General features: G+C 39.4%; 1 protein-coding gene across 4 annotated transcripts in view; it reads right to left on the bottom strand.

The window, feature by feature from the left end:
* Cntnap5 (contactin associated protein like 5) overlaps positions 1-14,865 on the bottom strand; it is an 893,594-nt gene that overhangs the window by 487,481 nt on the left and 391,248 nt on the right. For all 4 annotated transcript variants that reach the window (XM_029481690.1, XM_029481704.1, XM_029481709.1 and 1 more), the window contains one exon: positions 3,372-3,575. In XM_029481690.1, the coding sequence (XP_029337550.1) occupies positions 3,372-3,575 (204 nt within the window). The remainder of the gene's footprint in view (positions 1-3,371; positions 3,576-14,865) is intronic.

Raw genomic sequence — 14,865 nt, 5'->3', positions numbered from 1 at the left:
GACCAATGGGCCTCTCTTTCCACTGATGGCTGACTAGGCCGTTTTCTGATTCATATGCAGCTAGAGACACGAGCTCGGGGGGGGGGGGGTAATTGGTTAGTTCATATTGTTGTTCCACCTATAGGATTACAGATCCCTTTAGTCCTTTAGCTCCTTGGGTACTTTCTCTAGCTCCTCCATCGGGGACCCTGTGATCCATCCAATAGCTGACTGTGAGCATCCACTTCTGTGTTTGCTAGGCCCCGGCATAGTCTCACAAGAGAGGACATGTGCTTATTTCATTAAAGAATTTATGAAGAACATTTCATATCTGTGCACATTGTCTAAAATATCAGTATTGTTTCTTCACAATCAGTTCTAAAAAAAACCTTAAGACCAACTTGAACAATCACCCTCATAGCTTAACACATGGATGTTGGCCAACTGAGAGTTGGTACTTCACTGTTTGATGAGGACATATAGTTTGATAGGACTTATAGTCTCAGGACACTAGGTAAGATTCAAAGAATCTTCAGATCCATGTTCTGTAGGTGTGCAGTTCTGTGATCTTACATTAATAACAGTCATCGTGGAATGTGATTAGAAATAACATATATGGAGACTGGAGGTGTGGCTCAATTGTTAAAGTACTTGCATAATATCCATGAGATCCTGGATTTTATGCCCAGTACTGTATAAATTTTGTGTGGTGCCTGAAATCTCAGAGGTCCAGAGGTGGAGATGAAGAGGTGAAGAGGTCAGCTCAGAAACTTTGGAAAATTCCACCAGACCCCTCCCCTCCTGGAAGAGAAAGGTCACAGAGAACATAGGCACCACTCCCCTCTGGAAGGGAGGGGTTAATTACATTCCTCAGACTACAGGGAGTGGAGACAGACCATCAGCCACCTGTGGATATTGGAGGCCCAGAGCACAAAGACACATTCAGTGACCATTGGCCACCTACAGACAAGGGAAGTCCTTGCCAACTCATTCCCTACAGACCAATCAGTTTAAAAGTCACACTGTTTTGCCAATCACACTGTACCTAATGACTGTTGCTTTGAAAACTGTACAAAAACTTGGCCTACATACTGCATGGGGTTATTCTCTCTCTTTTTCATGTATAGGGTGACCCAGCATGCTGGAACAATAAAATTCCTCTTGCTTTTGCATTGATTCCCTGCTCTGCATTGTTCATTCCAGGGCAGGGAGGGGGTGCTGGCGGGGTGGGGTGGGGGGTGGTCTCCAGTAGTTAAGTCTTGCCAGAGTCTTACAGAGGAAGGAGGACTTGAAGTTCCAGGTCTTTCTCAGCTACATAGCAAGGTTAAAGCCAGCCTGGAATGCATGAGCCTCTGTCTCCCAGTAAAACAAAACAAAAAGGAAAAACCACCTAGGATTGTCATATGCCATAAATGAAATATACATATGTGTATATATTAAAGTACCTGAATGTAGACTCTATGTATACATATTAGGTGACTTAATAAAATATCTAAAACTCAAGGGAGCTATAAAATATATGGTCACAGGTTTCTTCAGAGTTGAAGAAAGTTGCCATTATGTTACCACAGGAAGGAAGATCCTCTTTACTAAGTCAGCTGTTATTCAGCTCCCAGGCTCACCCTACCTGGAGCAAGCCAGCCTTACAAAGGAAAGGCCAGGGACTTAGTTTTCCATTAACACATGAACATAGTACCTCTCCCTAAGAGGGATAGGGGGAGGGTATTTGTTGGAGGGGAAACCAGGAAGAGGGTTAACATTTGAAATGTAAATAAAGAAAGTATCAAATAAAAAGGAAAAAGAAATTAAAAAAAGAAGAAAAAAAGAACAAAACAATAAAGTGTTTTTTCCTGACATTTAGGTGTTTTTGTTTGTGTGGTTGGTTGGGTTTTTTGTTTTGTGTTGTTTTGCACATAGTAAGCTTTTATGAGAAGCTCTATATAATAGGTGCATGTTAAAAACTTTTAAGTTACTTTAGATTTAGTTCTAAATATATTAAGTATATAGATTAAAAGATACTAAAAAGTTATGTTCTAGCTTCTTGTACATAGAAATATTGTCTTATATCACAGAATGATATCTCTGCCAAAAAAAATTGAAAGTAAGTATCACCATGTAGGTGAGATATTTGAAATTAATTGCTGTTCTTCTTCCATAGAGACAAAGGAAATAGATAATTTAGATAGTGCTCCTGTGACTCCATTTGATGTGTGAGAAGATGCTCCCAGGTATGTTATAGTGTCTTCGTATAAAAGTCACTGAGTATGAACACTTGCAGTCCTGCATTTCAATTCCTAGCACTCATTTACTAGAATAAAAATAATTAATAAGGGTAATTGTTAGCATTTTGTCTAAGCTCCATACCACAGTTACCTGGCAACAGCCAGGTATGTCTGACTCACTACAGAAGGAGCTGCTTGCCTCCTCTGCTCTCTCTTGCTCTTGTTCTTGCCTTCTGGTTCCTGCTCTGTCCTCTCATCTCTTACCCCCCCCCCCCACATGCTCATGGCCAGCCTCTACTTCTCTCCTCCTCCTCCTCTTCATCTTCCTCTCTCTCTTTCTCTCTCTTTCTTTGTACATGGCAATGAGTGCCTATAACCCCAGCACTCAGTGACAGAAATAGCTGGATTTTAAGGGCTTGCTAACAATCCAGCCTAGACCCAATTATAAGTTTTTGGGTCAGTAAGAGAACTTTGTCTCAAGGGAATATTACACACAGAGTTAGCAAGGTACTTGTGTCTTGCTCAGTTTTCCACATGTGTGTGCATATATATGTATATCTATGTATGCTAATGTTCTTACAAAACACTCACACTTACAGATAAAGAGGCCATGATATTTAGAACTGTTTTCCCCTCTTTGCTAATCTCTAAACCTGTCATTTTGGAGACATCTCCAGTTTACCCTGAAACTATGTATAAAAAATTAGACAGAAGGAAACCAAGTTATATATATATAATTCAAGGTTGGGTTATCTAAAATTACTTAAAACTTTTATCCCTGTGCTTTTATTGCTAACATCTGCAGGGTTTTCTAAACCTAAATATGAAGAGTATCCTACATTAGATCAACATTTCTTTAATTCAAGAGCACATATCCAATGAGTGACAAGGCAGCACAAGCATGAGTTATTTGGTTTCCACTGCTAGAACTCAGGTAAAAAGCCAGCTGCATCAACTCATGCTTCAAATTCCAGCATGGGGTAGGTGTCAGAAGGGGAAATAGGGACAGGAAGATCCTTGTAGTTTGTCAGTCATCCAGGGCAAATCAGTAAGCTACAAATTCAGTGAAAGACTGCCACAAAAAGGAGAGTGGCAATTGAGGAGGATACCCCAGCTTCACCTCTATCCTCAACAGTCATATACACAGCATATGCATAGAAATGACCTTACCCAGGTTAAGGTAGAGAGCTAGCCTGCCCTTCTGGAGTTCCAGAGTGATGTGGTCTCCACGTTGTCCTTCTCCATGAAACAGAACTCCATCTCCTTGCATGCTCTTGAACTTCAGGGAGATCACATCTTTGAGGGTACTCATTGTCTTCTGATTGAACCTGTATAAAAGTGAGCTCCGGCCATCAAAGTCAGCTACATCTGATCCTGGGAGCAGAGAGAAGAGAGAGAAAGAAACATCAGCGTGTTTCCTCATGGCAGCTATTTTTGCTTCTCATCTTTGATGCTGCTCAGTTCACCGGAATGTTCCTGAAGTCTGTAAGATCTCTCTTACAAAGAGGCACATGGAATAGAACCAACCTCCGTAGAATCCAATGAATCATTCATTTGTTGGCTAAGCATACACACCAGACTGAAGTAGAAACACCTGTTAGTGACTGCTGAACCAAACAAAACAAGAACAGCAGCATATCCAGGAAGGGAGCTGCTACTTAACTTCCTCCAATGAGTTGTATTAAGTATAGAGGTTCAAGGTAGTGATTGGGCCTTCAGATGACAGGGATAGCATTAGACAAAATTAATGAAAGGACATAACTCACTACATAGTAGAATAGGCAGCCATATTAGGCTTTAAGATTCAATTTTGAAGGAGGATAGCCAAGCCTTCTTGTGAAAAAAAAAAACAACCAACCAATCAAACAAAAAAAAACATCAAAGGGGCAGCCAATCAGAAACTGCCCTGACATCTGGCCAGGAGTTTACAACAGATACAAAAAAGGCCTTATAAGGTAATCCTTTCTCCCTCCCTTGAACTAATCAGAAGTGTACAAATATTCCAAAAGCTCAACCAATCATGGTGAAGGTGACCCAACCACAGCTGGAAAAACCCTAACTGGCTTTAAAAGGGGCTTGTGAGCTTCCCTTGTGGTCATCACTTTGTTTAAATAGTTGATCCCCAACATGCTGGCTTTTTCCCCCAGGATAAATGCTCTTCATCTTCATATACTATTAAGTCTGGGTTCTTCATTCAGAGGTTCTTTGATCAATACAATACTATATCTGGAGATCTCGAAATGATGGAGACTTAGAAGTAAGGAGATGCTTGCTTTAAAGCCTGTAGAGGAGCTTCATAACAGTAAGGATAAGAGGAGTATAGGGTGAGTGTGAAAAATATATAGCTGCTATGCTAGGGATGCTGAGACAGGCAAGAGGAGTCTCCTCAGGGAGCAGCATTTAGAGCTCCGGGGAATATATACCTCTGAGGTATTGGTCCTATCCTTGGAACAAATAAAATACTAACTTTTAGGGGTGGTTTAGAGTTCTGAAACTCTGCCCCAGTGAGAATTGCAGGAAACAGTGGCCTGATTGGGCTATATGATCTGATATAAAGATGCAGGTTCTAACAGTGTTGTGCCAGCCTGTGCTTCATGCACTTCTCAGACCAGTGCCTGCTTATAATAAGCTCTCATGACATATCCCTTGCTAATTTGATTCTGACATTTGATCATTTGATCTTTTTATCCTAAGCTCCAGGCTGGGGTTGAAAAAGAGATATCCTTTATTATGACAACTCTTTTTTATTTTTATTTATTTATTTTGATATTTTCTTCATTTACATTTTAAATGCTATACTGAAAGTCCCCTATACCCTGCCCCCCCTACCCTACCCACTCACTCCCACTTCTTGGCCCTGGTATTCCTCTGTAATGGGGCTTATAAAGTTTGGTAGACCAAGGGGCCTCTCTTCCCAATGATGGCCAACTAGGCCATCTTCTGCTACATATGCAGCTAGAGACACGACCTCTGGGCGTACTGGTTAGTTCATATTGTTGTTCCACCTATAGGGTGGAATCTCTTCAGGTTTTGGATACTTTCTCTAGCTCCTCCATTGGGGGCCCTGTGTTCCATCCTATAGATGACTGTGAGTATCTGCTTCTATATTTGCAAGGCATTGGCATAGCCTTACTCGAGATAGCTATATCAGGGTCCTTTCAGCAAAATCTTTCTGGCATTGTGCAATAGTGTCTGGGTTTGGTGGCTGATTATGGGATGGATCCCCCAGTGGGGTAGTTTCTGGATGGTCCATCCTTTCATCTTAGCTCCAAACTTTTTCTCTGTAACTCATTTCATTGGTATTTTGTTCCCAATTCTAAGGAGGAATGAAGTATCCACACTTTGGTCTTCATTCTTCTTGATTTTCTTGTGTTTTGCAAATTGTATCTTGGGTATTCTAAGTTTCTGGGCTAATATCCACTTATCAGTGAGTGCATATCAAGGGACTTTTTTTGTGATTGGGTTACCTCACTAAGGATGATATCCTCCAGATACATCCATTTGCCCAAGAATTTCATAAATTCATTTGTTTTTAATAGCTGAGTAGTACTCCATTGTGTAAATGTACCACATTTTCTGTATCCATTCCTCTGTTGAGGGACATCTGGATTCTTTCCAGCTTCTGGCTATTATAAATAAGGCTGCTATGCATATAGTGGATCATGTGTCCTTATTATCAGTTGGAATACCTTCTGAGTATATGCCTAGGAGAGGTATTGCTGGATATTCCAGTAGTACTATGTCCAATTTTCTGAGGAACCGCCAGACTGACTTCCAGAGTGGTTGTACAAGCTTGCAATCCCACCAACAATGGAGGAGTTTTCCTCTTTCTCCACATTCTTGCCAGCATCTGCTGTCACATGAATTTTTGATCTTAGTCATTCTGACTGGTGTGAGGTGAAATCTCAGGGTTGTTTTGTTTTGCATTTCCCTGATGACTAAGGATGTTGAACATGTTTTCAAGTGCTTCTCAGCCCTTTGTTAATTCTTCAGTTGAGAATTCTTTGTTTAGCTCTTTACCCCATTTTTTAATGGGTTTATTTGAATTTCTGGAGTCCAGCTTCTTGAGCTCTTTGTATATATTGGATGTTTGTCCCCTATCAGATTTAGGATTGGTAAAAATCTTTTCCCAATCTGTTGGTGGCCTTTTTGTCTTTTGATGATTAATTCACTCTTTTCTAGAATCTAGTCCTGATAAGTCTAAATTTCTTTGAGGTTTAGTGAGAAACAATAGCCAATATGGTAATGATTTGAACAAAGTGGTAATATGGTATATATATACATATATATATATATATATATATATATGCCTTATTTTTCTGGACTGTTAATATAATATTTTAAGATTTTATGCAAAACATTCAGTCTCTATTTTTATGTTTGGGCATTTATTCTTACTTTACTTTAGTTCAAACATAAATCTTGTTTTGTTTTGTTTTGTTTTTTTGAGACAGGGTTTCCCTGTGTAGCACTGTCTGTCCTGGAACTCACTCTGTAGACTAGGCTGTCCTCGCACTCAGAAATCTGCCTGCCTTTGCCTTCCAAGTGCTGGGATTAAAGGTGTGTGCCACCATTGCCCAGCTCAGACATAAATCTTAAGCAAATGTATAAAATAACATGGAGTCTGTCAATATGTACACACATTGTTTAATGTCAACTTAGAATTATTAAATATTTTTTATTAAAAGCCTGATGCAGGTGCTTATGGCACCTTCCATCCTGTTTATCTAACTTCTGAAACATATGCTAATTTGCTGAGCAGTATGGTCTCCTCACTCTCACACACCCCACCCCTGCACATAACCTACTTACCCATTATGATGTTATAGTAGAGATTAGCACAGCCTCAGGTAGCTAGGTTTATAATATGAATGGAGCTCTTGACCCTGCTTCATAACAGGAGGTGGTGAGGGGAGGATCACAGGACCTTTACCTAGAAGTCAAGCCATTATTCCTTTCTGCCTTCCCCAACACGTATTGATCTTGTGAGATTCCAGCACATAGGCATTTGAAGTTACAGAAGGGGAACACTTCACATCTTCCATGATGTTGGGATCCAATCCACAACAGGGAGGAACTTTGCAGCGGAGCAGCTGTTGTATCATTACCACCGATATCCTTTTAGTTAACCCCATATCAATACTCTGTAAGATTAACAACCTTTTTGTTTGTCAAACTGGGCTTTGGTCCTTAACTTTGGTCTATCTTCTATGCACTATCTGGGGTGAACAGACATTTGTTCACATCATGCCAGGGAAAGGTAACATAAAGATTGCAAAGTATAAGTATGATTTTTTTCTTTATGCTATTACCATTACAGATACCAGAACTAATTCAACTTCAACTTGACTGTGTTTTGTTCTTTACTACTCCAGCCTTTAAATCCCAGCTCTTTACTCTCTTGAGATCAACTTGGTCAAATTCAATGGATAATATCATGTAGCATTTGGCATTATATGCCAACTAAATTTCACTTAGCATATTGTCCTCGAGTTCTTTTGGTATGGAAGCCAGAGAGTGAAAGTCAAGAAGTCTTGATCTAAACAAACTTTTGAGGTGTATGCATATACATAAACTAACAAGATTCTATCAAAACATCCAGTAGAGAAAATTATTTGATAATTTGTGTGTGTGTGTGTGTGTCTGAGTGTATGCATTCAAGCACATGTGCAGGTTCACACATTCTGCATGTGGATGTTCGAGATTGACACTGGCTGTCTTCCTCACTCACATTCTAGACTCATATAGCCTAGATTGTTCTTCAATTCACAATATTACCGAGGGTGACTTTGAATTTCTCATCTTCCTGTCTCCATTATTCAAGTGCTAGGATTAAAAGAGGATACTACGTGCCTGTTTTTATGCAGTGATGAGGAGAACTCAAGGCCTTGTGCATGGAACATACTCTCTCTACCAGTTGACTTGCCTCTCCAATTCTCATTTCTCACTGAGAATGATTGTCAACAATTAAGCAAACCTGATGGCTAGCGAATTCCAGGGATCTCATTCTACCCCAAGGTTGAGATTACAGAAATGTGTCACTGAGCCGAGCTTTTTAAATGTGTGGAGAATTAATATTGCCATGCTTGTACAGTAATCACTGTACCAATGAGTGATCTCCATAGCTCTTTGGAAGAATTACTATAGGTGACTTTTATATTCTTTCTCTATTTTTATTACAAAAAATTATATTGTAAAATGTTATTACTTCTATAATACAAAAAATGTAAGACTACTTAATGAAAACTTGGAAAGGATTCATCATACAGTATCTTAGCAGGGTGAAACAGAGGTAAAGGGCTGTGTGGACAAGATACAATTATTCTTGTTTGAAATCCAGAAGCCACAAAACCTCAATTTGTCAGGATTTACTAGCAATTAAAAAATTCTCAGATTGAGTATTCATAATGACAACTTAATTATTTTTCTTGTTCCAGAATATAGAACTATTCTTAATAAACAATTTTTGAAAGGAAGAAAAATCATGATTTTCTGAAATTACCTTAAAAATAAAATTCTATAATTTATTCTTTACATATACAGTTAACAACAATGTCCTTGAGGACTCCAGATTGTAAAAAGCAACTGGCCAGATGTAAGGAGGTTTTTACAATCTCCTGTGTTTTTCAAAACATTTCCACTCAATGCTATCACTACATCTATGCATACTGTACTCACTGAACTTCAAGCTGAACCTCTGGAGCTCTTGGTCATGTTGCTCTGTCTTGGGTAATTAGTGCTGTGGCTAGAGAGAACAACAGAGCTATAGCTTGTGAGCTGGATCACTTTTGCAACTTTATCTCTCCGAGACTTAAATTCATACATAAGATAAATACATTAGAAACCCATCAAACATATTCTTTATGGAAGAAAAAAAAAACCCTCAAAGCTGGGAATGTAACTCCATGAGTAATGTTTGCTATGCACCAATGAGCACCAGCTGAGCTTAGACTCTAGCACTCCTTTTAAACAACCAGAAGTACCAGCAATCCTAGAACTATGGAGACAAAAATTGGAAGATCCAGAGAACTAGCTGGCTAGCAAGTCCAGATGAAAAGGCAAGGTCCAGGGGCAGTGAGAGAGACCTGTTCTCGAAGGTCTTTATATGGTTGGAGAGAAGGCCTAGTTGTTAAGAGTGAGGAGTACTCTTTCAGTTCCCAGCTCTGGCATGGGTGGTTCACTGCAGAGCATAACTCCTGATTCTGGTCACTCAATGCCTTCTGGACCCTACAGGCACTTGCACTCATGTGTGTACACAGCCACAACCCACAATATATACTCATGGTTAAAAGCAAAATAAAACAAAGCAAAATATTAAATAAATTGGTCAGAAACTGAGGAATACCTCTGATATCCACCTCAATATATATGCAACACTCATGAGAGCCTGTGCACACACACACAAAAGCATAAATAAAATGGTGAAAGAGTCCAGACATATTGGAAGACAAGTCATGGGGGGAGGCAGTTATGATCATATTATGTTGTATACATGTATAAAATCATCAGAGAATGAATAAACAACAAAGTAAATATATGGATAATCTAATAATTAAATGTATTAACACTAGTCACTTAATAAACAATAAAATATGTACCACCTTACCAGACATATTGTTTGTTTTAAGACAGTATGAAATAAAGCATGGTGGCAGACATCTTTAATCCAAGCACTTGGGAGGAGAGGCAGGTGAATTTCTGAGCTCGAGGCCAGCCTGGTCTACAGAGTGAGTGAGATCCAGGACATCCAGGGCTATACAGAGAAACCATGTCTCAAAAAACCAAAACCAAAACCAAACCAAAACCAAAACAAACAAAAACAAACAAAAAAAGACAGTATGAAATAGATTGCCAGTTTTGAGTGGGTTAACTAGAAGGGTCTGGGGATCATGAACTGATGCTCTATTGGATGGCCCCAAACCTTCAACCAAATGATGCTGTTTGATTCTGGTGTCTGGTTTTCCTGCCCAATGTGTGCCAGGCTGAGCCCAGCTTCCTACAGAGTCTTGTTTCCACCAGCTTTCACTGGGAAATGATCTACCTGTGCAGCTATTCATAGTGTGGATTCCTGTTCTCTTCTGATTACTGTCACTCTGCCACTGTGACAACAGTTGAAGCTTTACTGCTCAGCAATGCACGGAATAATCACATAGCATCCATCAGTGCTTGGAAAGGGGAATGCAATATGAATATATTTGTAAGGAGACTGAACAGTCCAAAAAGGAAAGGAGAGCTCAGATAACCAAAGTAAAACAGATCTGTATGCTGATACTGAATGAAGCACTTGGAAAGAGATGCACCTAGTGTCACAGGGATAGGAGGGATGTGGGGAGCAGGTGTGGCGGCAGTCCCAAAGGCACCAGAGACTGCAGCTAAGTCGTATGACTTGCACCTGACTTCCTCATATAAGCCACAAATATCGTGAGAGCTGCGCAGGTGTACCAGGTTACTGGTGAAGCCATTTTGGTGGGGATATGCCCCTGCTGCCCTGATTAGCTGAAGCTGCGTACCTGGTGAGGTGATGTGGCCTGCTGTGAGTGGATGGGAACTGATAGTATATAAGAGTGAGAGGCCCAGGGCTCGGGGTCTTTCGCCTACACAGTCAATGCTCTCCCAATAAACGTGTGCAGAAGGATCCTATTGTGGTGTCTTTCTTGCTGGCGAGTCAGGCGTCCCACAGAGGGAGAAAGGCAAAATAACAGAAGAAGCTTGGTGATAAGATCTGGTGATGGAGAGCAAGAACTCTACTTTCCAGCATGCTTACTTCTTACAGGCTGAAAAACACAGTGCAAAAGGGTGACACCTAAAGGGTAACTGATAAGCTATGTTTATGATAGGATCATGGTTCCCACCTCCACAGGGAAGTGCAGTGTTTAACCTTTACATTCCCACAGCGTGGAGAACATCACTCCATTAGTATCACTGCCCAACACTGGGTAAAGCCTCTCCCACATCACCCTGTTAAAGGTGGAAGTCTGAGTTCTGAGGACTCCTGATTCCAAGATTACGTCTTCCAGGACAAAGGACAGCATGAGAGACAAATAGTTATAAGTAGGAACAGTTTATTGAGAAAGGAGAAGAATTCCTGAGGATGAGAGTGGACAAGCATGATGAACAGAAGAGAGTGTTCAATAGGCCTAGGTCAGGGGCCACATGCCTCTTTATAGGATAACTTTATAGCACTTGCCTCTTGTTCCTTTGTCTGGCATGAGGTTTTCTCATAAAAAATAGACCTATATGATGGCAAGGAAGGGACTCTAGTCCTCCTTTGCCATCTGTCTCCATTCATATGATAATATTGATGCTGCTGTCTCCAGTGTCTATTCTCTTTCCAAAATCCTATACTGGAAACTTGGGCATTGCATATTTTAGTACAGTCTGACACTGGTCAGGCCCTGTTCTGTGTTTGTTATGAGAAAATAAAGATGAACAAATGTGATTTTGTCTTTAGGAAGTCACAGAATAATACTAGGAGAAAGCTGAGTTCTTAAATAGGTCAAACATAGAAACCATAAGTGTTGCTTCTTTGCAGAATTATACACAGTGATGTACTTGATTAAAATGTAAATGGTTAACACAAACATGATGTTGCTATTTTCTTGCACTTCCCATTTCCTTTCATGACCTTATATTGGAGAATCATAGGCCACCAGAATCTTCTGAACTCTAAATTCCTCTGCCAAGTTCTACATTCTAGAGCTTTTCTTTCTCCAGTAGTTTCTTGATCTCCCCTCGATCTCCCCCATCATAGCTGTTATGATGTAAATTGCACTTCTTGACCTTTCTGGAAAGTCTAGAGGCCTTATTGATTAGATGAAAAGTCACATACATGCATGTCCTCCAAGGAAACAGGTCAGAGTGATGAGAAATTTGAGCTTCAGGTAAAGGAGACACGTGTATAAATGTTTCACTCTTGCTCTGCAGCTTGTTAGATGGTGCATGGAGGACGAATTCTGAACTTTCACAAGTTCCATTTCTATTGATCATTTGATGAGGCCTACAAAAGTCTAGCCTGCAAATTATAAGCACTGATATGTGAATACACATTCGGTATCATCTCACCTCATATAATCCAGAGTAGCTTACCTGTTGAAAAGATTTTGAGTGAGAGATGAAGATGGTATAGAGATTTGTGTGAGCAAGTTACTGGGAAATTTGGAGTGGGGAAGCGTTGATGACTTTTTGAAAGGTATGAGACTATGGATGAGTATTCAGTTGTAAATGGAACATCTGTATAAAACATCTGTATAAAACATCCCAAACCCCATGACTCAGGGGACATGCATGTGTAAAGAGAGTGCAAAGAAAGAAGGTTGAAGAATGTATGGACTGGACTCGAAAGATTATACTGTCTTAAACAAATAAGACATGAGATATTATTCTTCATCCTGGAAGAAGTATCACTAAGACTAAAGAAGTAAACAACTCATAACTCTCAGGGAGATCCTAAATATAAGATTCATAAAGCCCTCCTCCTTCTCTTATTGTGTAAGCAATAGTGACTGCTGGGGAGAGATGATTTCCTGATCTATCCAGATTCCTACAAGTTGTGCAGTGAACTCCAGGCATATAGATTTGGTAATTTGCCACTTATGCTGGGATGGAACTTTGGTGATGCAAAAGCAAATGGTGATGAGACCTCCTTGCTCCTGAAATTAATTCCTCACCAACAATTCACAAGTAACCCCAATAAACTCATGAGTCTTTCAAATTGGGCTTCAGTAAATCTATTTTTGGACTGCTGTCAATTCCCTATCTGGGTTGACTATATATTTGTACCTCCCTAGAGAAAGCCATACAACAAGCACTGATCGAATGTAATAACTCTGGATCATAGTGATATGATTATTTGATATGCCCCAATATAGGGGAATGCCAGGGCCAAGAAACAGGAGTGGGTGGTTAGGGGAGGAGGGCAGAGGGAGGGTATAGGGAACTTTCGGGATAGCATTTGAAATGTATATAAAGGAATTATCTAATAAAAACACTCAAATGAATGCTATGAAAAAAAAAAAAGAAGTCCAAACATAACAGGTAACACATATTGCTGATCCTTCTACATGGGAACAGCTTGGTCAAGACATAAAATGTCTCTAGCCAAGACTTCAGCTATGCATAGTCAATAAATATTATTGGCTTCAAAACAAACAAACAAACAAACAAAAAACAGTCCCAACTTTGTATACTAGCTGTCCATTCATATTGAAATGTATACTTCTCTCTAGAGCAGTGGTTCCCCACCTGTGGGTTTTGACCCCTTTAGGGACTGAATGACTCTTTCTTGTCAGGGTCTTATATCAGACATCATGTATGTAAAATATTTACATTATGATTTGTAACAATAGCAAAATTACAATTATGAAATAACAACAACAGAAAAATAATTTCCACAACAAGAAGAACTGCATTAAAGGGTCACAATGTTAGGAAGGTTGAGAACCACTCTGCTCATGTTTTTCTGTTTGCCACTTGACCTGCGGAGGCTGCTGTATCATTTATACTTGTTGACTCTCACGGCAATGTGATCTTTCCTTCACTGAGCATGGACTCATCCTGGTAGGATGATGCAAGCTTTTCTACAAACACCACTGACACTTATCAACAGAAACATTTTACTCACCTGAGAGAATTCATCCAAATGCTCTGGACATTTGCAGTATTAATTAAGTAACACATGAATTGTCACAACTGTTTCACAGATGGAGAAGCAGAACCTCAGGAGAAGTTTTGAAGAAGGATTAAGTATACCCACGGAATTCTTAATCCCTTCTCTAGAAACTGAGGTGATGCTTAGCATCCCCAATATGACTTAGAGAAGCAGATTTAAAACAGCAATAGCAACTCATAATTTTTACTGTTGTCATTTAAAAAAAAGAAAAAAGAAAAACAACATACATTATATTTTCATGATTGGATGTTATTATTCCCCTGTAATGATTGCCTTATTTGGAATTTAATTTGCAGACAGAGTTCTGTTGTGGACATTAAAACCTTTACTGATTGTATAAATATCTGGCCAGATTCTCTATAAAACTATTAAAAATGAAAGAAAATATATGCTATATAACAAGACACATCCAGGTTAGAGATGAGCTCTTATTTTTAACAGTTAATGTTGTATTTTATGGATTATAAACTCTGTGTGTGTGTGTGTGTGTGTGTGTGTGTGTGTGTGTGTGTGTGAGTCTATGTGTGGTACTTACTGGTATGTAGGTGCTTTGGTTTGCCCAAGATCAGAAAACAACTTTCAGGATTCAGTTATTTCCATCTTCTATTTTATTCAGGCACCTTCTCTTTTTATTGTTTCTACCTCCTAGCTATATTCTACAAGCAAGCTGGCTCATGAGCTTATAGTTAAATATGCTTCCTGTTTCCAACTTTTCTGTAGGCTTGCTAGCATTACAGATGTATGCCCCCTACCTTTCACTTTTTACATGGGTTCAAACTCAAGTCATCTTGATTACATAGCAAATATTTTTACCCACTGAACTACCTCATCACTACCAGGGTTACTACTTATTAAGGACACCAAAATAACTAGCAACTAAATATACCTTATACATTCTCTCACAATTTTTAATGGCTAATGGAGATGTTGTGTGTGCCCTGGGTTAAACAAACTATTCTTGGGTAATTGCTAGCATATATTTGCTTTATTTAATGG

This window comes from Mus caroli, chromosome 1 (genome assembly GCF_900094665.2).
Source record: "Mus caroli chromosome 1, CAROLI_EIJ_v1.1, whole genome shotgun sequence".
Taxonomy (NCBI): Eukaryota; Metazoa; Chordata; class Mammalia; order Rodentia; family Muridae; genus Mus; species Mus caroli.
Note: the sequence above shows the minus strand (reverse complement) of the source record. Positions and strands in the feature narration are given on the sequence as shown.